The sequence below is a fragment of the Xenopus tropicalis genome, chromosome 3 (genome assembly GCF_000004195.4).
Source record: "Xenopus tropicalis strain Nigerian chromosome 3, UCB_Xtro_10.0, whole genome shotgun sequence".
Classification (NCBI taxonomy): domain Eukaryota; kingdom Metazoa; phylum Chordata; class Amphibia; order Anura; family Pipidae; genus Xenopus; species Xenopus tropicalis.
Window position 1 is genome coordinate 59,260,463 of NC_030679.2, and position 23,854 is coordinate 59,284,316.

A 23,854-nucleotide genomic window follows, 5' to 3' on the forward strand; every position below is an offset into this window, starting at 1 on the left:
GCACCCTTGTGTTTACTAGAGTTGGAACATTAAGTACTGGGTATTACTGCCTACAAACATAAACTAAACAACAAGTCAAGACTCTCTATAAATAATTCTAGAAATCGAATGCAGCCCCATTACTAACTAAGTGCACTTGGAGCTCTGCATGGTAACTGAAGAGTTCCATAATAATTATGTTTCATAATAGATTTCTTTAAATACACCCACATATCTTTGAACACGCAATGTCTTCATTTCTGCAGTAATATTTGTGCTCATACTTTAGTGTAAATCCAGCATATGCAGACTATCCACCCTTTTTAAGCTATTATAAATGATATCCCCACAGTGACCCCCCCCTCCCCCAATGTGACATTCATGTATAAAGCAATTTTTAAAGTCACATTTATCTTTTAATCTCTTACGTCTCTGGTCCTTCAAAAAAAATTCAGCTTTTAAAATGTTCTCCATTCTTTTCTTGTCAGCTTGTCAATGTATCTACTTCTTTTCATACCTTCCTCAGTCTCTGTCACTTTGCTCCTCCAATGTTGTGTAAAATGTGTATATATTGGTAGGGGGGACCTTGTCTAGCCTTGCAACTATTTCAACATACTCTGCCACTCTTATGCCAAGGCTCCTAACTACTGTGGCTCTGAATCACAACACTAATGGGCAACTTTAAATACTCACCTGGAGTGAAATTAACAGGAATAAAAATGAATTCAATGCCATTTAATGCAGACTTTAAAGGGATCAAAGCCTTATGTCCAAATAAGAATGTTGCTAATCTTGCCCTGATGGTTGTAGGCATGGGCGTCCGCAGAAAATTTTCCAAGGGGGGGCAAGTAAGCTAGCATCATCCTGCAACAGATAAATATATATATATTTTTTTTTTTTTGCAGGATGATACTAGGGGAGGCTAAATATGGCCCATACACAGACTGACCTACAGCTAATGTGACACTTAGTGGATTCACTGCTGACGTAAAAAGTTAACCTCCCAACTACCTCTTGCCGTTCCCACTGACTCCCAGGGATACTGTACAAAAGTGCGGGTGGGGGTGCTTTTTTTTTTTACCCTAAAATGTTTAGTATTAGTAGTAAAAGTATTCATACGCGCACTTCTGTTAGGGGATCTGCAAACATTTGTGTTTGGGATCAGTTAGCTTAAAGGGGTAGTTCGCATTCGAATTCACTTTTATTTTTAATGGTTTTTCAGTTATTTAGCTTTTTGTTCAGCAGCTCTCCATTTGGTATTTCAGCAGCTATCTGGTTGCTAGGGTCTTATTTACCCTAGCAACCAGGTAGTGATTTAAACAAGAGATGGGAATATGAATAGTTAAGGGGCCTACTTGGAAAAATAAGTAATACAAAATTATAATAATAATAAAATTGTAGCCTCGCAGAGCAATATTTTTTGGCCCCCATTTGAAATCTGTATAGAGGCAGAAGAGAAAGGCAAATTATTCAAAAAAATTAATTAGGAAGACCAATTGCAAAGTTGCTAGGAATAGGCCATTTTATAACATACTAAAGGTTAACTTAAAAGTGAACCACCCCTTTAGATGTGTTTATGTTAGTTTTATAGCAAGAAAGGCAGTGGGTACTGACTCCCCATTATATACAGTGAGATGCAGTCCGTATTTACAAACCCAGCACATTATATACAGTGAGGAGCAGTGGGTATTAATGGCAGATATTCAGGCCCTGGCACTATAACACTGGCACTGATACACAACATTGGCCCCACTGTAACTTACTATAAATGAACAAAACAATGACAAAAAAAAAAAAAAAATAGTAAGTGCAAAAAACAACAACACATATATAAACTCACAATGAGCTTTTTCAGAGGGAAAGAGTTAACTTACCCTCCATGTGTTAGGGTAGGGGATAGATTATAAATTAAACAATTTAATGTCAGCTAGTGATTCTTTAGAACTGTATAGTACCTGTGGGATGAAAACTGCAGCAAAAGTTGAGAGTTGGTTCTCAGGTAAAGTTACAGCTGCAGATTCATCTTTTCAGTCTTTATTTCTGTTTCCAGTTTGCAAAATCTCCCGATCCCTGTGTGCATCTGTGCTCTGATTGGTCAATTTTACTGTCTGTCAAGGAAGCTGTGCTCTGATTGGTGAATCCACAAGAAGAAAGATCCAATCGGAGCACAGCAAAAACGGGCTTGAGGGGAAAGTGCAGAAACGGAGTAAGGTTTTTGGTTTTTTTGCTACTTTTCCAGGGGGGGGCAAGTGCCCCCTCTTGCCCCCTTCTGTGGACGCCCATGGTTGTAGGGGTATTTAAGTTCTAAAACAAGTGGACACACTTCAGAACACACTTTAATCTGTATGGAAATGGAATTTACAAATAAATATTAGAGTTGGAACATTTTTTTACCCTGTGCTAATTTGTATATAGTATAAATGTTGCTATTAGTTTGCTGTATTATACAATGCCTAAAGCAGGGACCTAAGAAGCATTTATAATTTACTATATATGTATTCAAACATTTTAAACATTTATGCATTTATTTTTTCAAACATAGTAAAATAGAACTTCATGGAAACATTTTACCATAATGCAAAAAGATTTGTTTGGGTATATTGTCTGTTTTAAAATGATCTACCTAGAAGCCTCTACAGGAAAAGAAAGAAACATATGTTTTTGATTTTCTTGGCACACTGCAGTAGCTACTATTATACTGAATAAGGCTGGAAAGCAGTAAATCCCGTTAATATGGTTTTACACAATATATGAAGAAGGAAAGCAGAAGGTGTGCTAAAATAATCAGTATATATTATTTCTTGCAGCTCACTTGCCCACTTTGTCATTTGTTTTTATTCTTAAAGCACAACGGAGCCATTAATTGTCTACCAATGTAAAATTACACTTGGTAATATCTGTAATCGGGCCACACACTTAAGGAACAAGAGGGACGATTCTTTAGAGTCAACTCAGGTTAGTAAATTTTGTCATTCTTATTTATAACAGTAATATAAAAAAAAAATCAGTTTAATAAAAAAAAGCCTAATGTGAGTATGTACAATCCATGCATGGGGTGCTGTTTGTTCCGAATACTTTATGTATATGAAAATAACCCCAATACAGAGAATGAATATCTCTCGGGGTATATATGTAATTGTGGCCATATATGCAGGTAAAAAAAATGATACAAAAGACATATTTCTAGTAGTGATAAGCAAATCTATTCTCTGTTACTTTGCAAAACGGCAGACATTTTGCGAAATGCAGCTAATGTGTGACCACAACTTTTTTGACTTTTTCGCAGTTGTGTCAAATTTTGCTGCAAAAATTTCACTCATCACTAATTTCTAGTGAAGAATGCGAACAAAATTAAGTTTGGGCACAAAAGGATATACCAGTGATATGTAAAATAACTTACAGAATGAATGTAATATATAATGGTGTAAATAACTAGCATATTCCAAGCTACATTTTAATGACAAAATAGTTGCTTGTGGCAGAAAGGAAAATTTTGTGGCGCACAATTTATTCTAACAACAAATTAAACACTCAGTTCCATAAAACAATAAATGAATTCTCTAAAACAATACTGTCAGTCAAATTACTGATCCAATAAGAAGCAAACATACTCTTTACCCAATAACAAGCAGGTTTTAATTGGGGTCCATTTACTGGTCTTTCTTCCCACTGTTTGTTAACTGGTTCTGTAATGTGTTGACTGACACAAACAAAAGGATTTAATTATAGGATTTATTTAACCTAGTGCAGAGGATACTATCTAAGCCTCCTGCTAGGTCCCTACTCCAAGCACTATAACCAGTGGCAACAAACACTGCACTGTGGCCCCTGGTCTTATTCAGATTTTTGGTTAAACAAGATAAAAGGTGCTTAAGTACAGTATAACTACTACCAGGCAGAAAAAGACAAAAACAGGAATAGGGCTGACAGCAGAATTCATGGAACAGGCCAAAGGTCAGGGCAGGCAAAAAGTAATTAAAGTCTATAAAACAGGCCAAGGGTCAGAAATCTGTAAGTCCAAGCACAGGTAGGGGAAACAAGGTCTAGGCAGGAACCAACTTACAGGAAATGGGAACAGGACAGAAACTCAAGGCTTGAACAAGGTAGATTGGCAAATAATCCAGCACAGGCTGTTGAAGGTGGCAGGCTTAAAGTGCCCCTTAATTAGGCTATTGCTTGCAGCTGGATCAAGGGATCCAAGGTCAGGAAAAGTCACTGAAATAATCTGCCAGTGCCAAATAATACTAACTACTATGGTTCAATCAGGAGGAGCAGTGGCCAGTATATAGCAGGTCCTTTCTTCCAAACCAGGGAGTTCCATAGGTCCTTTTATTATCATCATCTATTAAGTTTCCTTAAGAACGTATAAATATTCTTTAAAGCAAATGACATAGTACAGAGATATAAAAAAAAAACAGATTAATCCACCAGAGGTCGACATAGCAGGTGGAGGGCCATTCCTCATGGACTGACAGGGGCAGGTTTGCTGTTAGAATTGTACTGACAATGCTGGTTGCTGAGTTCCCAGTTGAATTAAAAGGTGCTAAGATACTAGGCTAGTGGCAAAAAGCAGACTTTGTAAATAAGAAAAGGCAAAAAGAACAATAGGATGTTCTTCAAATAAGTATAATAAATATAATCAATGTATACATATCTTTTAGATGTATTTTCTCAGGGGAAATTAAATTTAATCAATTGAAACTTTGGGATCCTGACATAAAGTAACCTATAGATGCGCAGTTGGTAAAAAATAAAAGATTGATAACCACAAACACTGTTGCCTGTAGCTCTTTCTTCTTTGCGGAACAAGAGGAATCTTTAGAATTTGCTCTTATAACCTTCTGGTAGAACTGTAGTGCAAAAAGTTTTCTTTTCAGCACTGCCTTTGTATGGCAGCTCTGACAAACCCTTAGCTTCCATGTCATTCAGATTGTGCAAACCAGGAGCACCAGACGGTATAAACACTAAGGAGTCTGGTTATTACTCCCTGTGTTCTACACCCTGCAATTTTTAATATCCCACAGAACACAGATCACACCTCATTAGGGGTTCAGTACAAGCTCAACCCTAAGGCTTTCTCTTAATAACTTCAACTTTAGCTGAAACACTGCACAGCAGAAAAAACCTATAGCAATGTCAAAATGTATTCTTATCCAGCATAGAAGCATTGTATAAGAAATGCATGTAGATAACTGAATTGTTTTACAGGTAAGTGGCTTTTTAAATTTCTGGTTTTGGATACTACTGGGGTTCTGGAAAACCAGGCAGGCTTTACTACATTGGGACAAAGGTTTTAGTGTAGAATATTGTCAATGTACTGTGCAAAGAACTCAGGAGGGATAATTTACTACCTGCTAGAGCACTTTGCTCCCTACTCTAAAGGTAAGAGAGTTGCCATGGGTCTCTGTGCTCAGTGTTGTGCTTTGGCAGTGCTAGATATGAATGGTGAGCGGGGGTGAGGCATGTAGGCATTCGTCCACCTTTGTGCTCTGTGTTTTGTACCTGTATTTTTTGCGCTTTGTATATTTTCCCTGTTCATAAATGTGCCCTTAAAAGAGAATGCAAGTCAAAATTTAAAAAGCATACTGCCCAATAGTCCTCCTATTGTTTAGTAAAAACGTCACACTGTTGGCTCACCTAATGAAATATTTACTCAGTCACACTAACTTCACATTTTCTAGAACAGGCAGCCATCTCTAAAAAGGTATTCTCCCTTCCTTTCCCTCCTTGCTTCATACTACACATGTGTTTCATTCCCTTCCCCCCTCCCCTCTGCCAGATCCGCTTCTGATTGGCTGGTGGGTATGTGTAGCTCAGAACAGCAGACAGGATCAAGTTACACACATGTGCATTGGCCTACAGGAAGGGGAGAGAGATTTCAGTGATGTCACTGTAGTCTTCACACTGCTGTAGGCTGCCAGCACCATATCTCAGAGAAGCAAGCAGGGATCTAGGAATTTAGATATGCAGTAAGTACTTATTGGGGCTCTTTTTTTATCAACACTGCACAATTTTACATTTGGCAGTAACCCCATAGTAACCAATGAGTGAAAAGGAGAAATTTTATTGGTTACTGCCCAGGTGGAAATTTGCATAGTGATGATAATAAGGGGTTTTACCTGCTTTGTGTGTAAGTGCAATACTCCACAAATACCTGTATATGGTGAGGGATATGACAGGGTTAAGCCTATAATCTGTATTTCATATTTTTATACTCCACAGACAGGCAATGATAAACAGATCATATTAAATTATAGTTGCTTTTTAAGACTCCTTTTCAGAGGATTACATATTCACTGAGCTGAAAAAATATTGAATATTGTATGCTTTTAATAATTACTCCAAATACATTCAGATTATTTAATTCCATCTGTTCATTAGATTAAAAATAAGTCCAAAATCATACGTTTTGCATTGTTGTTTTCTGCTTGTTTACCTGTGCCATCGGCTAGAAATTAATTGCATAAAATGAAGCTGTAATGTAATTAAAACTAACTGAAAACTGAAGCCTATTTCCACAAGCTAGCAGTGACTGTCATTATTATTAATGTAAATAGTACAGCTGTACAGGGCTTCTTTGTCTGCATCTGCTGATTAAATGAGACAGCTACCAAATTACTACAAGCCTGTACTCCTATCAATCCAACATTAGCCTATAGCTGGCAATGGGATTATCTGTATCAAGGTCAGTCAAGCAGCCGGAGTGTAATTACGTAAATAAAACAAATATTCGGTTTACATCTTCCGTACTGTATGGTAAGGGAGGAGAACTACATTTTACCAATAGTAAAAAGAATATCTCCTCTATTTCAGGAAAAGTTCACTTTATTTAAAATCCCTTAAAGGAATACTCTCATGGGAAAACATGTTTTTTTTAACACATCAGTTAATAGAGCTTCTTCAGCAGAATCCTGCATTGAAATCCATTTTTCAATAACACAAACAGATTTTTTATATTTAATTTTGAAATTTCACATGGGGATAGCCATATTCTTCATTTCCCAGGGTGCCACGGTCACTTGTGCTTCTGAGAAACTTCAGTCACACTTTACCGCTGAGCTGCAAATTGGAGTGATATCAACCCCTCCCAGCAGGCGATCAGCAGAACAATGGGAAGGCAGCAAGATAGCAGCTCCTAGTAGATATCAGAATAGCACTCAATAGTAAGAAGTCCAGCTTGGGACTCCTCCAGTTACATGGGAGTAGGAGAAACAATAGGTTACCTAAAAACAGTTCTAATGTGAAAGCTCAGACTCAGGCACAATGCACTAAGATGGCTGCCTACACACCAATAGTACAGCTAAATAAATACATTTGTTGGTTCAAGAATAAAATTTAAATAATAGAGTGAATTATTGCTATGTAAACAGTGTAATTTAGAAAAAAGTACACCATAAAAATCATGACAGTGTCCCTTTAATCCCACTTTGTAGGGTTCTTTGTCTCAGGTCTAGATCTTATACTTCTAACTCAAGGAACATATATAAACCATCCCTTTCCATAGGAATGAATAGAATGTGGGTGAGTTTTTATGAATTAAGCTCTGAACACAGCTCTAAGCTCATTCACATTCTTTTAGAAACGTTTAGCCATTGTCAGTGCCGCCATCAGAAATCACAGGGCCCCTCACAACAAAATTTTCTGGGCCACCCCTCTTCCCACGCCCCCAATGGCCCCTCCCATCAGTTTCCAAGCAGCCTATGCAATAAAATGTCTCTTTAACAAATGGCACACACTACACAGAACACAAATGAGTTTGATATTTGTTAAATTACATTTATTACTATAATTATTAATACAGTACAGGCACTGTACTGTACTCCCCCATCGTCCACCTGCTTCCTCTGGCTCCCGCCCAGCATCCACATACTTTCTCCTGATCTCCACCCCCTCATCCACCTGCTTTCTCCGGCTCCCTCCCAGGGGGCTCTAACTCCCCCCCACTTCCAGCATCTACCTACTTTCTCCTGATCCCCGCCCCCCATTATCCGCCTGCTTCCTCCGACTCCCCCCCAGCACGCTATGAATCCCCCCCCAGCATCCACCTACTTTCTCCTGATTCCACCCCCCCGTCCACTTGCTTCTCCTGATCCCCCCCATCATCCACCTGCTTCCTCTGGCTCCCCCCCCAGCATCCACATACTTTCTCCTGATCCCCCCCCCATTGTCCCCCCCAGTGGGCTCTAACTCCACCCCCCTCCCAGCATCCATCTACTTTCTCTTGACCCCTGATCCCCATTGATCTCCCCCCGTTATCCACGTGCTTCCTCCGGATCCCCCCAGCGTGCTTTGATTTCCCCCCCCCATCATCCACCTGCTTCCTCTGGCTCCCCCCTAGCATCCACATACTTTCTCCTGATCTCCACCCCCTTGTCCACCTGCTTTCTCCGGCTCCCCCCCGGGGGCTCTAACTCCCCCCCTCTTCCAGCATCCACCTACTTTCTCCTGACCCCCCCCCCCATTATCCACCTGCTTTCTCCGGCTCCCCCCCCCAGCATACCCTTATTCCCCCCCCCCCAGCATCCACCTACTTTCTCCTGATCCCCCTGTCCACTTGCTTCTCCTGATCCCCCCCCATCATCCACCTGCTTCCTCTGGCTCCCCCCCAGCATCCACATACTTTCTCCTGATCCCCCCCATTGTCCACCTACTTTCTCCTGACCCCCCCCATTATCCACCTGCTTCCTCCGGCATCTACCAACTCCCCCCCCGCGCGTCCAACTGCATCCACCTGCTACCCCCCCCGTGTCCACCAGCTTCATCCTGCTCTTCCCTGCTCCCGCACAAATGATCACAAATGAGTTTGATATTTGTTAAATCACATTTATTACTAATTACTATTATTATTAATACAGTACAGGCACTGTACTGTACTCCCCCATCGTCCACCTGCTTCCTCTGGCTCCCCCCCAGCATCCACATACTTTCTCCTGAACTCCACCCCCTCGTCCACCTGCTTTCTCCGGCTCCCTCCCAGGGGGCTCTAACTCCCCCCCACTTCCAGTATCCACCTACTTTCTCCTGATCCCCACCCCCCATTATCTGCCTGCTTCACAACTTGTAGGAATATCATTCAAATGAAAAAAAAAAAACACTTTTCCCTGTAAAATTGTTGGTCTGATGCCTTCCAGCTTTTTTTTTCTCCATACAGCATTTAAAGTGAATACACAAATGCCTTTTTGTCACAAAAATGAGCTGATGTAATAGGGATATATGGACTTTCTAAAGTCTTAACAACATCCTTTTGGGGTTTGTGGTGGTTTTTCAAGCCAGGATGCTGAACCCAGCATATATAATTTATATGTAATACTTATGCTATCAGTTATAGATGATATCTCTGCTATTTCTATTAAAGCGTGAAATGAAAAACCATTTTCCTATTAACTGTCACTCATATTTCTTATTTTAATGCCACTAGGAAGTAGTGCTTTGGAGTTTAGATTAGTTCCAGGTCTATCTCTGCTTTGCTCCTTAAACTAACTGCAAACAACAACAAATTACATTTGCATTTTCTGCACAACTATGGCATTACTGTGAACCAAATAGAAGTTTACTTTGTTCTTAGGTAAAGCTTGTGAAAAAAGGGCCTTATTTATTCATTTTATCATAAGGTGATCATGTTTTGTTAAATCTCAGTTACTAACAAGTTACACTATTATATTTCATAGTTATTAATTAAAAACATCTTGATTTGCAATGACAAATTGTTATTTTCTTGGCTTTTTTGAATAGGCTATCATTTGCATGTCTTTGCAAGCAGGTTGTGACTTCACCTATGGGGTGATAGGGTATAACTCCCCATTTTTAATAACATCCATTGAGAAACTTTCTATCATAATATCAACAACACTATCAAAGCTTGCTGCTTTTCCCTTCTCAATATGGCCGAAATGTGTCACTTTCTCTGCCTAGCCACCAGGGCGGCTTCTGTCATAAGGAAAGGTGAGAGCCTTGTCTCTAGTGGCAGTGTCTAGCAGGTTACCAGGGGTGTCAAAATGCCTCCCATGAAAACATTTAGAACCAAAATGCTGTTTCTTTTACTGGAAATTCAAATAGGTGAATTTCCCATCAGAGTGCAGACAAGGTACAGTAAGCATGGAGGACAAGGGGGGGACAGCAGCAATACAGTATTGGGTGGTGGGGGAAGGGGGGGTACAGAATAGCCCCTGCAAACCACTTTCGCTCAGCAAAAAACATAATATTTGATTATATCAACCATTTTGAACTGCTGCATTTATAACCCTTGCCTTGTTACCTGCTATCTTAACACTCAAAGGGTTTCTTCACTTTTAGATTAACTTTTAGTATGATATAGGGAGAAATTTTGGTCTTCATATTTTATCATGTATATTTAATGATTAGGCATTTTGTTTAGCAGCGCTCCAGCTTGGAATTTTAGCAAATATCTTGTTGCAATATGAATAGAAGAGGCATGAATAGAAAGATAAGATACACTATAACAGAAACCATAAAATTGTAGCCTCACAGAGCATAATGTTATTGGCTTCCAGGGTCAGTGACCCCCATTGAAAAGCTGGAAAGAGTAGGAAGAAGAAGGCAAATAATTCAAAAACTATAACAAATAAAACATGAAAAGTTGTTAAGATTTGCTCATTCTATAACATTCTAAACGTTAACTTGAAGGTGAACTACCCCTTTAATTGTTGATGTAATTTTCTATGTTTTCTTTACTGACATTGTTGTATATTGTATTAATGGAAACATATAGCTCTGCAGATACAAGTATCACCATATTAATACAAGTTACAGTACATACATAATCCCATAAGCCTGTAGCTAGACAGACATCATTTAACAGTGATTAACAATTCCTGTTTGTATACAGGCAACTCAAGAGATTCCTTCATGTCAGAATCTGCCTTCTTATGACATTATTATGTTGGGTTGAAAACCCCAACATACTGTTCTTCGACTTCAGCTTATTCTTCCGCTTTTTCTTCTTCTTCTTATCGCCCCCCATTTTCTAAATGCTACTCCTCCTACAGTTTTAGGGGTACAACACCCAAACTCTCCACACTTCTTTGCCCTATAGCGGAGCAGGTTGCTTGTGCTTTTCTAAGAGATCCCGCCCACCGTCTTTTTGTTGCGCCGCTCCGCTTTTTCCATCGACTTTGACAGGGAAGATTTTCAAACTGCTGCCACTCTTACAGCTTTGAAGCTACATCCCCCAAACTTGAATAACATAATAATGGGGTCACCCCGAATGAAACACCGTCATTTGTTGGATGATCCCAAAGTGGGGGGGATCAGCAACAGCCAATCAGATTTCACCCATTGACTTTAATGGGGAAATTGAAACTGCTGCCAATCTTACAGCTTTGAGGCTACACTCCCCAAACTTGAATCACACAGTCTTGCGGTCAGCCTGACTGCCTGAAGGTGGAGCTGAGAACAGCCAATCATATTTCACCTATTGACTTGGCGGAAATTCAACCTGCTGCCATTCTCACAGTAATAACATCAGGGTCCCCAAACTTTGCAGAGTTAGGCATCAGGTAAATGCACTTCAAGGTTGGAAAAAGTGGATAGAGCCACCAACAGCCAATCAGATTTTACCTATTGACTTTCAATGGGGAAATTCAACCTACAGGGGACTGCAGTTTTAGCTTTGAAAAGTGGGCAGAGCCACCAACAGCCAATCATATTTCACCTATTGAATTTTATTGGTTTGATGCCAGAGTGAGTCTGGAGGGGAAAGTAAAGTGAATGACAGTGAACTGCTAATGGTGTGGTCCGATCTTTAGTTACAGGGGGTCATGAAACTGTATCATTAACACCCCCCATCCCCCGACACCACCTCAAATAAAATGGTACGGTCCAACCCCCCTCCAACAAAATGGTACAGTCCGACACCCCCTCCAACAAAATGGTACGGCCTAACCCCCCCAACAAAATGGTACGGCCCAAACCCCCCTCCAAAAAATTGGTATGGTCCAATCCCCCCTCCAATAAAATGGTACAGTCCAACCCCCTTCCAATAAAATGGTACGGCCTAACCCCCTCAAACAAAATGGTATGATCCGACCCCCCTCCAATTAAATGGTACAGCCCAACCCACCCCTCCAACAAAATGGTATGGTCCGACTTCCCCCTCCAACAAAATGGTACGGTCCGACAACCCCCTACAACAAAATGGTACGGTCTGACCCTTCAATAAAATGGTATGGTCCAAACCCCCCTCCAACGAAATGGTACGGTCCGACCCCCCCTCCAACAAAATGGTATGGTCCAACCCCCTCCTCCAACAAAATGGTACAGTCCAAACCCCCTCCATTAAAATGGTACACCCCGACCCCCCCCAATAAAATGGTAAGGTCCATCCAACCCCCCCTCCAACAAAATAGTACGGTCTGACCCCCCCAACAAAATGGTACGGTCCAACTCCCCCTCCAATAAAATGGTACGGTCTGATCCCTCCTCCAAAAAAATGGTTTGATCCAACCCCCCCTCCAACAAAATGGTATGGCCTGACCCGACCCTCCAACAAAATGGTACGGCCTAACCCCCCCAAACAAAATGGTATGATCCGACCCCCCTCCAATAAAATGGTACAGCCCAACCCACTCCTCCAACAAAATGATACAGTCCGACACCCCCCTCCAACAAAATGGTATGAACCGACACCCCCCCCAACAAAATGGTACGGTCTGACCCTTCAATAAATTGGTATGGTCCAAACCCCCCTCCAACTAAATGGTACGGTCCGACCCCCCCTCCAACAAAATGGCATGGTCCAACCCCCCCTCCAGCAAAATGGTACAGTCCAACCCCCCCTCCAATAAAATGGTATGGCTCGACCCCCCCCAATAAAATGGTACGGTCCATCCAACCCCCCGTCCAACAAAATGGTACGGTCTGACCCCCCCCAACAAAATGGTACGGTCCAACTCCCCCTCCAATAAAATGGTACGGTCTGACCCCCCCTCCAACAAAATGGTATGGTCCAACCCCCCTCAAATGGTATGATCCGACCCCCCCCTCCAACAAAATGGTATGACCTGACCCGACCCTCCAACAAAATGGTACGGTCTGACACCCCCCCATCCAACAAAATGGTACGGCCTAACCCCCCCCAAACAAAATGGTATGATCCGACCCCCCTCCAATAAAATGGTACAGCCCGACCCACTCCTCCAACAAAATGATACAGTCCGACACCCCCCTCCAACAAAATGGTATGAACCGACACCCCCCCTCCAACAAAATGGTACGGTCTGACCCTTCAATAAATTGGTATGGTCCAAACCCCCCTCCAACTAAATGGTACGGTCCGACCCCCCCTCCAACAAAATGGCATGGTCCAACCCCCCCCTCCAGCAAAATGGTACAGTCCAACCCCCCCTCCAATAAAATGGTATGGCTCGACCCCCCCCAATAAAATGGTACGGTCCATCCAACCCCCCCCCCAACAAAATGGTACGGTCCAACTCCCCCTTAAATAAAATGGTACGGTCTGACCCCCCCTCCAACAAAATGGTATGGTCCAACCCCCCTCAAATGGTATGATCCGACCCCCCCTTCCAACAAAATTGTATGACCTGACCCGACCCTCCAACAAAATGGTACGGTCTGACACCCCCCATCCAACAAAATGGTACGGCCTAACCCCCCCAAACAAAATGGTATGATCCGACCCCCCTCCAATAAAATGGTCCAGCCCAACCCACTCCTCCAACAAAATGATATGGTCCGACACCCCCCTCCAACAAAATGGTATGGTCCAAACCCCCCCTCCAACAAAATGGTATGAACCGACACCCCCCTCCAACAAAATGGTACGGTCTGACCCTTCAATAAATTGGTATGGTCCAAACCCCCCTCCAACTAAATGGTATGGTCCGACCCCCCCTCCAACAAAATGGTATGGTCCAACCCCCCCTCCAGCAAAATGGTACAGTCCAACCCCCCCTCCAATAAAATGGTACGGCTCAACCCCCCCAATAAAATGGTACGGTCCATCCAACCCCCCCTTCCAACAAAATGGTACAGGCCCGACCCCCCCTCCAATAAAATGGTATGGTCCAACCCTTCCCCTCTGCCAAAAATGGTACGGTCTGATCTTTAGTTACAGGGGCTGTCATGAAACCGTATCAACATAATGTTCTTCGACTTCAGCTTATTCTTCGGCTTTTTCTTCTTCTTAGTGCCCCCCATTTTCTAAACGCTACTCCTCCTACAGTTTTAGGGGTACAACACCCAAACAGTCCAACCCCCTTCCAATAAAATGATATGGTCTTACCCCCCTCCAATAAAATGGTACAGCCTAACCCCCTCAAACAAAATGGTATGATCCGACCCCCCTCCAACTAAATGGTACAGCCCAACCCACCCCTCCAACAAAATGGTATGGTCCGACACCCCCCTCCAACAAAATGGTACGGCCTAACCCCCCCAAACAAAATGGTGCGGTCCGACAACCCCCTACAACAAAATGGTACGGTCTGACCCTTCAATAAAATGGTATGGTCAAAACCCCCCTCCAACGAAATGGTATGGTCCGACCCCCCCTCCAACAAAATGGTATGGTCCAACCCCCTCGTCCAACAAAATGGTACAGTCCAAACCCCCTCCATAAAAATGGTACACCCCGACCCCCCCAATAAAATGGTAAGGTCCATCCAACCCCCCCTCCAACAAAATGGTACAGTCTGACCACCCCAACAAAATGGTACGGTCCAACTCCCCCTCCAATAAAATGGTACGGTCTGACCCCCCCTCCAACAAAATGGTATGGTCCAACCCCCCCTCAAATGGTATGATCCGACCCCCCCCTCCAACAAAATGGTATGGCCCAAACCCCCCCCTCCAAAAAATTGGTATGGTCCAACCCTCCCTCCAATAAAATGGTACGGTCCAACCCCCCCTCCAACAAAATGGTATGGTCCAACCCACCGTCCAACAAAATGGTACAGTCCAAACCCCCTCCATAAAAATGGTACACCCCGACCCCCCCAATAAAATGGTATGGTCCATCCAACCCCCCCTCCAACAAAATGGTACTGTCTGACCACCCCAACAAAATGGTACGGTCCAACTCCCCCTCCAATAAAATGGTACGGTCTGACCCCCCCTCCAACAAAATGGTATGGTCCAACCCCCCCCTCAAATGGTATGATCCGACCCCCCCTCCAACAAAATGGTATGGCCCAAACCCCCCCCTCCAAAAAATTGGTATGGTCCAACCCTCCCTCCAATAAAATGGTACGGTCCAACCCCCCCTCCAACAAAATGGTATGGTCCAACCCACCGTCCAACAAAATGGTATGGCCCAACCCTCCCCTCCAATAAAATGGTACAGCCTAACCCCCCCAAACAAAATGGTACGGTCCGACAACCCCCTCCAACAAAATGGTACGGTCCGACCCCCCCTCCAACAAAATGGTATGGTCCAACCCCCCCCCCAACAAAATGGTACAGTCCAACCCCCCCTCCAATAAAATGGTACGGCCCGATCCCCCCAATAAAATGGTATGGTCCATCCAACCCCCCCCCTCCAACAAAGTGGTACGGTCCAACTCCCCTTCCAACAAAATGGTATGGGCCCGACCCCCCCTCCAATAAAATGGTACGGTCTGATCTTTAGTTACAGGGGCTGTCATGAAACAGCATCAAAATACTGTTCTTCAACTTCAGCTTATTCTTCCGCTTCTTCTTCTTAGCGCCCCCCATTTTCTAAACGCTACTCCTCCTACAGTTTTAGGGGTACAACACCCAAACTCTCCACACTTCTTCGCCCTATAGCGGAGCAGGTTGCTTGTGCTTTTCTAAGCGATCCTCCCCCCCGTCTTTTTGTGGAGCCGCTCCGAACCCCCCCAATTTTCCCATTGACTTTGACAGGGAAGATTTTCAAACTGCTGCCACTCTTACAGCTTTGAAGTTACATCCCCCAAACTTGAATAACATAATCATGGGGTCACCCCGAATGAAACACCGTCAAAATGGTACGGTCCGACAACCCCCTACAACAAAATGGTACGGTCCAAACCCCCCCTCCAACAAAATGGTACGGTCCGACCCCCCCCTCCAACAAAATGGTATGGTCCAACCCCCTCCTCCAACAAAATGGTACAGTCCAAACCCCCTCCATAAAAATGGTACACCCCGACCCCCCCCAATAAAATGGTATGGTCCATCCAACCCCCCCTCCAACAAAATGGTACGGTCTGACCCCCCCAACAAAATGGTACGGTCCAACTCCCCCTCCAATAAAATGGTACGGTCTGACCCCCCCTCCAAAAAATTGGTATGGTCCAACCCTCCCTCCAATAAAATGGTACGGTCCAACCCCCCCTCCAACAAAATGGTATGGTCCAACCCACCGTCCAACAAAATGGTATGGCCCAACCCTCCCCTCCAATAAAATGGTACAGCCTAACCCCACCCAAACAAAATGGTACGGTCCGACAACCCCCTCAAACAAAATGGTACGGTCCAAACCCCCCTCCAACAAAATGGTACAGTCCGACCCCCCCTCCAACAAAATGGTATGGTCCAACCCCCCCCCCAACAAAATGGTACGGTCCAACCCCCCCCCCTCCAATATAATGGTACGACCCGATCCCCCCAATAAAATGGTATGGTCCATCCAACCCCCACCTCCAACAAAATGGTACGGTCCAACTCCCCTTCCAACAAAATGGTACGGGCCCGACCCCCCCATCCAATAAAATGGTACGGTCTGATCTTTAGTTACAGGGGCTGTTATGAAACAGCATCAAAATACTGTTCTTCGACTTCAGCTTATTCTTCCGCTTCTTCTTCTTAGTGCCCCCCATTTTCTAAACGCTACTCCTCCTACAGTTTTAGGGGTACAACACCCAAACTCTCCACACTTCTTCGTCCTATAGCGGAGCAGGTTGCTTGTGCTTTTCTAAGAGATCCTCCCCCCCGTCTTTTTGTGGAGCCGCTCCGAACCCCCCCAATTTTCCCATTGACTTTGACAGGGAAGATTTTCAAACTGCTGCCACTCTTACAGCTTTGTTACATCCCCCAAACTTGAATAACATAATCATGGAGTCACCCCGAATGAAACACCGTCATTTGTTGGATTACCCCAAAGTGGGAGGAATCAGCAACAGCCAATAAGATTTCACCCATTGACTTTAATGGGCAAATTGAAACTGCTGCCAATCTTACAGCTTTGAGGCGACACACCCCAAACTTGAATCACATAGTCATGGGGTCAGCCTGAATGAAAATATGATGATTGCTGGATGCCCAAAAGTAGGTGGAGCTATGAACAGCCAATCAGATTTTACCTATTGACTTGGTGGAAATTCAACCTGCTGCCATTCTCATAGTAATAACATTAGGGTCCCCAAACTTTGCAGGGTTAGGCACCAGGTAACTGCGGTTCAAGGTTAGAAAAAGTGGGTGGAGCCATCAACAGCCAATCAGATTCTACCTATTGACTTTCAATGGGGAAATTCAACCTGCTGCCATTCTCACAGAATTAACCCCAGGGTCCCCAAACTTTTCACAGTTGGTCACTAGGGGACTGCAGAAAAGTGGACAGAGCCACCAACAGCCAATCATATTTCACCTACAGAATTTTATTGGTTTGATGCCAGGGTTCCCAAACTTTGCACAGTCAGTTACTGGGTTACTGTGTATTCAAGTTTTTTTTTGTTTTTAAAGTGGGTGCAGCCACCAAGAGCCAGTGAGATTTTACCTATTGACTTTTAATAGGGAAATTCAACCTGCTGCCATTCTCACGGTCTTTTCTCCAGGGTCCCCAAACATTTCACAGTTGGTCACTAGGGACATACAAAAAGAGAGGGGGATTGATCAATGCACATTCCCTGGTCCCCTGTTTCATAAGTAAATTATCTATGCTAGTGCATGTATTGACAAAAAACAGGGGTTTTTAGTTACAAAATGATGAATTTAAGATTGGTAAGCCACCATACCACGTCAAGGTAAACCCTGTATGGTGGTCCTATCTATTTACCTCTGGTCATATTTTTCAAAGGCTGGCACTCCCGTGCACTATTGCCATTCTTGACCTGGGGGCTGGTTTGAGTCAGAGGGCTTAGTCACTCCAATGCCTTCTGCTTTTATAGAGAGAGATTGCCAGGACCACAGCTTGGTTCTACAGGCTACAGGCTGTGCATTGATCAATCCCCCTCTCTTTTTGTATGTTTGTAGTTAATTTGGCCAGATCAGTCGCACTTCCATTGTATTTGTATACTCTATTTAGCCTTGGAGTGCTCCCACAACCCCTTCTGTGTAGTTGGTCACTAGGGGACTGTAGGTGTAGTTTGGAAAAAGCCAATCACATTTTACCTATTGAATTTTATTGGTTTGATGCCAGGGTTCCCAAACTTTGCAGTCAGTCACTGCATGACTATGTACTCAAGGTTAGAAAAAGTGGGCGGGGCCGTCAAAAGCCAATCACATTTCTTTCATTCTTTTCAGTGGGGAAATTTTAACTGCTGCCATTCTTACATGTTTAATATCAGGGTCCCCAAACTTTGCACAGTTTTTCACTGGATGACTATTTTTAGAAAACAGCCAATCAGATTTTACCTATAGACTTCAGATGTTTAAATTTACACTTCTGCCATTCTTTAAATATTAATACTAAGGTCCCCAAACTTTGCAAAGCGGAGCCACCAACAGCAAATCCATTTCCACCCATTAAATTTCATTGGTTTATATTTAAACTGATGCCATTATTTAAGTATTAATTCCAGCGTTTTTAAACTTTCCAAAGTTAGTCACTGGGTATTTTCCATTTAAAGTTAGAAAAAAATGGGTGGGGCCACCAATAGCAAATTACATTTCACCTATTTACTTTCAATGGTGAAGTGTAAAATGGTGTCAGTCTCAAAATTTTTATGCCTGAGTCCCCATACTTTGCAAAGTTGATCACTGGGGGACTGCAGTTCAAAAATAGGAAAAGTGGGTTGGGCCCCTAACAGCCAATCAGATTTTGTCCATTGAATTCTATTGGTTTAAATTTAAAATGATGCCATTCTCACACTATTTATGCCAGGGTGCCCACTGTTTGCCCCTGGGTGACTTTGACTCAATGTTAGAAAAAGTAGACACACCCACCAATCACCAATCACAATTTACCTATTAACTTTTATTGGTTTAAATTTAAACTGCTGCCATTATTTAACTATTAATCCTAGGGTCCCAAAACTTAGTCACTGGGTAAATGAAGTTCCAGGTTAGAAAAAGTGGGTGGAGCCATCAGATGTCACTCGTTGACTTTCAGTGGGGAAATTTAAACTGCTGCCATTCAGACACTATTAAAACCAGGGTCCCCAAACTTTGCACAGTGGTTTTTACTATATAACTGTTGTCCAAGGTTAGAAAAAGTGGGTGGGGTCAACAACAGCCAGATTTCATTCAGTGACTTCATGTTTTTCAACCCAACATTAAGTTTGTTCTCAAACTTCCCTTTCTAGTTATTTTTGTCTTTTTACAATGCAGGGCCTCCAGCACCACTGGATTCTACCTGTAGCTCGCCTGTATGACAGTGCATTTCATTTCCGTGTGGCTACTCCAGTAAGTATTCCTTTATTGCCTGGATATAAAATTCAACATGTGTAAACTGCCAGATTAGTACATAAGCACAGACAGATATTTTATTGTTTCATTAAATAAGATATTTCCATGAGACAATTTCATGTACTAATATAGATTCTCTTTGTTTTCCCTGTATTCTGACTCAGATTCCTTTCTCTCCACAGGATTTTGCAAATTGTTCAACAGATCCAAATTTTGCCGGAATGCTCTTCACAGACTATTATTTTTACTTTTATAGAAAGTGCAACTAGAGCATTGTGGTCTTTTCTGTTCATTGGTATCCACAATCTGTACTTATTACAGAGAAAGACTATAGTAGTCTGTAGGTCCATCCCCACAGCAGGGAACTTTACAGATGATCCATCCAGAAATTCAGCTGGACTTGTCAGGCTTATTATTTACTTTTTAACTCACTTGTGCTCATGTGTCTTGGAAAGTACATTGTTTGGCGGTCACAGCTGGAGTTTAAATACACCTAGATGGTAGTTTTGTTTGGGTTCCATAAAAAGTTAATAATGTTAATGTTTTACAGTAGAACCCAGATTTTACTTCCCTGCATTTTACAGTTTAATGCAATTGATCCCCTTTTTCACAGTCCCATACAGACAAGCTGCATTTGTTTTCCTCGATTTTACATTTTCCCAGAATTTACACTGCCCCTGAAAAACATAAAATCAGGGTTCTACTGTATGTCATTTTTACTAATGTTACATTTGTTTTCCAGTTAACTGGCACACAAAACGAATTACAGTTAAATTGAATGGATGAATGTATATATTAAATTTGTATGATTTTCTAAATTGTGATATACCCTAATCATTTTGTATTACTTCCAAGATATAGTCAGTTTTAGAGCTGGTTGAATACTTCATTATATTTAAGTTTGTATAAAAAAAAAAAAAAAGAGTATACAAAAAGTCGCTAAGTTACAACTCCATTTACATATAAACTAACTTAATATATGTAGTCCAATGAGGATTACTTTTACAAAATTAAGTACCTAGGTGTCAGTGAGGAATATACATATTGGTAAAAAATGACTGCACTCTCAGGATTTAAAGAACAACCAAAAAAAATACATTGTATTTATGTATAATTTACTACAGTGAGCAGTTAATGATGAAATTAGCCCTATTTTTACCCACAATGCAACTTCACCCCCCCCCCTACAATTCCAATGTAATTGCTGCCGCAAGGGGAAGTTCTATCCAACAACATTGCAGCTGATGCGAGGTGTGATTGCATCATTCCTGGTCTGTGCCAATATGACGCCTGCACATATTTGTTTAGGTAGAAGTATGCTGCGTCTAATCTGCTTTGCCAGCATCACTAGTGACTGAGATATTGGACTAATCCAATACATTTCTTTATTTCTTTCTGTTGTGCAAATCCTGAGAGTGTTTTTATATATAATCCATGTTTTTTGTTTTTTTCTGAGCTAAACAGGGCAAACAGGGAAAGTAAAGCTACTCCATTATATTACCACTATACAACCCATCCCTTCCCCCTTAATACTGTTTGTTATCTTTGCATTGGTAATCTAATTATCTACCTAGCTCAAGAAATAACAAAAACTATAGATATTTTGTGATTAAAACAATAGGCAGAAAGTTTGTTGGCGGCCCGCCCCGTGTTCATTTGCTGACACTCATTTGTTCATAGGGCACGAATGAATGAGTGTGCAAGCAAGTGCAGTCACAAGGACCTGGCTACCCTTAGTTCCTGCCCTGACAAGACCTACTCATGTTGAAAATGCAGTTAAATTGGTGCCAAAGCCTCAAAAAGTGTGTTAAAATATACATATTATCTGAGAATGAAGGTACTGATCATGTTTCTGACAGAGGCAGCCTGCACATAACCAGTCATTTCCTGACAGTAGTGCCTATACATAAGGTGTGTTCCAGAATGATGGGTGGCTGGTACACAGATATTCGCAGACATTTGTTTGTCACAGTGGGGCAATGGATATGTATCTTGGAGTCTCATAAACCATGTCAATCAGTCTTAATTTATGGCTTTAGTTGTTAATGAACACAACAAATATGCTTTTTTCACATTCCTGAAATCTCTACCATAAAAATACTTAAAGGCGATGCTCTGTCTAAGTTCACTTGTGGCCATTCTCCTCTCCAATACAAGACATACTTCTTTAAAAAAAAATGTATAATAAACATAATACAGAAAGTAAATTTCTTGTCTGTGTGTTTGTTATCTGGTTAATGATGAAGGAAAGAAGTTAAAAGTATAGCATCCATTGTGAGCACATCATCCCTTTCACCAAAGACAAAGTAAAAGAAAAACAAATTCTGGAGAGCAAGAATTGGTTATCTAAACCATGTAACACTTTGTGCCCCAATTTAAAAGGGAATATGACCATTTTATCTAATCCTCAGGCAAATTATGAGCTACCTATGAATAGAAGAATTCTTACTTCAGCATAAATACAGAAGACTTATAGCATAATTAAAAACTCCTTCAATCTTGTAGTCAATAATGAATATGGTGCTGATTTTACTTTGTACCAAAAATTCATATTATTTTTTAAAAAAGAGCTCCCTATAGATCCTACCTGGTCCCTGTCCGTGTTTCAAATGAGGGGTGGGCGTGTCCTAATTGTCCCTGCCAGAAGCACAGTAGGAGGGGGATAGACAGCACTGCAGTCACACAAGCAAAGACAGGCTTCAGTTCCCAGGTCAGCCTAGCTGCTGATTGGTTCCTGACCTACAGTGCAGTGTGCTGAGTGCTGCTGCCGCCCCATGCATAGCCTGGGAAAGGAGGCAGCAGGAAATGGAAAAAATGGGAGGGGTGAGCAGGGTTTTTGGGGGAGATTTTAATAAATCAACCTGAAACACTTTTTTTCTCAGCACATTTCTATAATGCACTGGCACATCCTTGACTTTTACACAATATGTCTCCTTTAAAGGAGAAGGAAAGGCTAATAAAGAGTTAATCTCAAGCTTCAGCCATACCTTCAGTTCTCTCAATAGTGCCCTTAAGTCTCTCAATATTTATCCCGTTCAGATGATCAGAAGCCTCATAGGAAAACAAAACGCTGAGCTCTGTGAAGAAAGTTCCTATAATGCCTCACTCCTGCACCGAGACCACATGCTCAGTGTGTAAGACTATGAAGAAGCTTCCTGCTGATTGGTTCAGCTCCACATTCCTAAGGGGGGGAGGGAGTTCTTAGCATTCTTGAGGGAGGGGGGAGCAGGAGAGGGGAGAGAGCAGCGTGTCTAAAGCACCTCACTATTTCCTCCTCTAATAATCCCTCTAGAGTTGATCTTTCCCTGAAAACTCGAGGTTGCATCACTCTAGGACAATCACATACTTGATTCTCTTCTTCACAATCCAACAAAAATCCGACTGCAAACTCCATGTTGTCTTCACAAACGCTCACGAACCACAATGTTTTTTGAGTAACACCTACTCCAAGTAGGTGTTAATATTAGCACTGATTATCACCATATTTCATGCGTTTAATGCTTCAAATATGTTTGTGCATTGTTTCTATTAGATAATTACCGCAATGCGATGGACATAAGGCTTTGCTATAATTGAGCTTTTTGTGCATGCAATATGAGTAGTAACGCATGCAAAATTACTTTGATGAATTGCTACTTAATTAACAAACACTTTTTAACGCATAAAGCTATGGGGCAGATTTACCAAAACACAAATTCGAATCCTGAATTGGAAAAATTCGGATTGGAAACGAAAATTTCTGAAGATCACGACTTTCTCGTCGCCGTTGCGACTTTATCGTATTTTGCGCAACTATTTCATCGCCGTCACAACTTTTTCGTATTGAACGATCATAAATGCCAGGAAAACCTTTCCGACTTTGCATGATTTTGGAAGCCTCCCATAGGACTCAATGGCACTCTGCAGCTCCAACCCGGCCCAAGAAAAGTCACGATACTGAAGCTTGAATGAATCAGAAACTTTCGCACTCGGCGCAACAATATGATTTTTTCGCGACGGCGGAGAAAAAGTTGCAAAAAATACGTGCAAGATATGAAAAAGTCGCGACGGCGACGAAACAGCCGCAAAAATACCGATCATTACGAAAAAAACGCATTTGGAGCGTTTGTGGATTGATAAATCTCCCCCTATGTGTTAATCGTTAACGACCTTTAGTGAATCAGCCCCATAGATACATAAAGAATGGGGTATAGGAGCAAATGGTTACCTTTATACAAAAAATATGTTTAAGGCAAAAAATACAGTAGTAACATTATCCAGGGCAATCAATCGGTGTAGATCCAGCTCAGTACATGAACCATTTCTGTGTGTTATAGCTCCCCCCTATTGTAAC

At 42.1% G+C, this 23,854-nt stretch overlaps 1 protein-coding gene across 1 annotated transcript in view; it reads left to right on the forward strand.

The window, feature by feature from the left end:
* myrfl (myelin regulatory factor like) overlaps positions 1-21,728 on the forward strand; it is a 72,561-nt gene extending 50,833 nt beyond the window's left edge. The window contains exons 23-25 of the mRNA XM_031898926.1: positions 2,826-2,934; positions 19,444-19,518; positions 19,704-21,728. Of these exons, the coding sequence (XP_031754786.1) occupies positions 2,826-2,934; positions 19,444-19,518; positions 19,704-19,790 (271 nt within the window). The 3' untranslated portion in view covers positions 19,791-21,728. The remainder of the gene's footprint in view (positions 1-2,825; positions 2,935-19,443; positions 19,519-19,703) is intronic.
* The last annotated feature ends 2,126 nt before the right edge of the window (positions 21,729-23,854 follow it).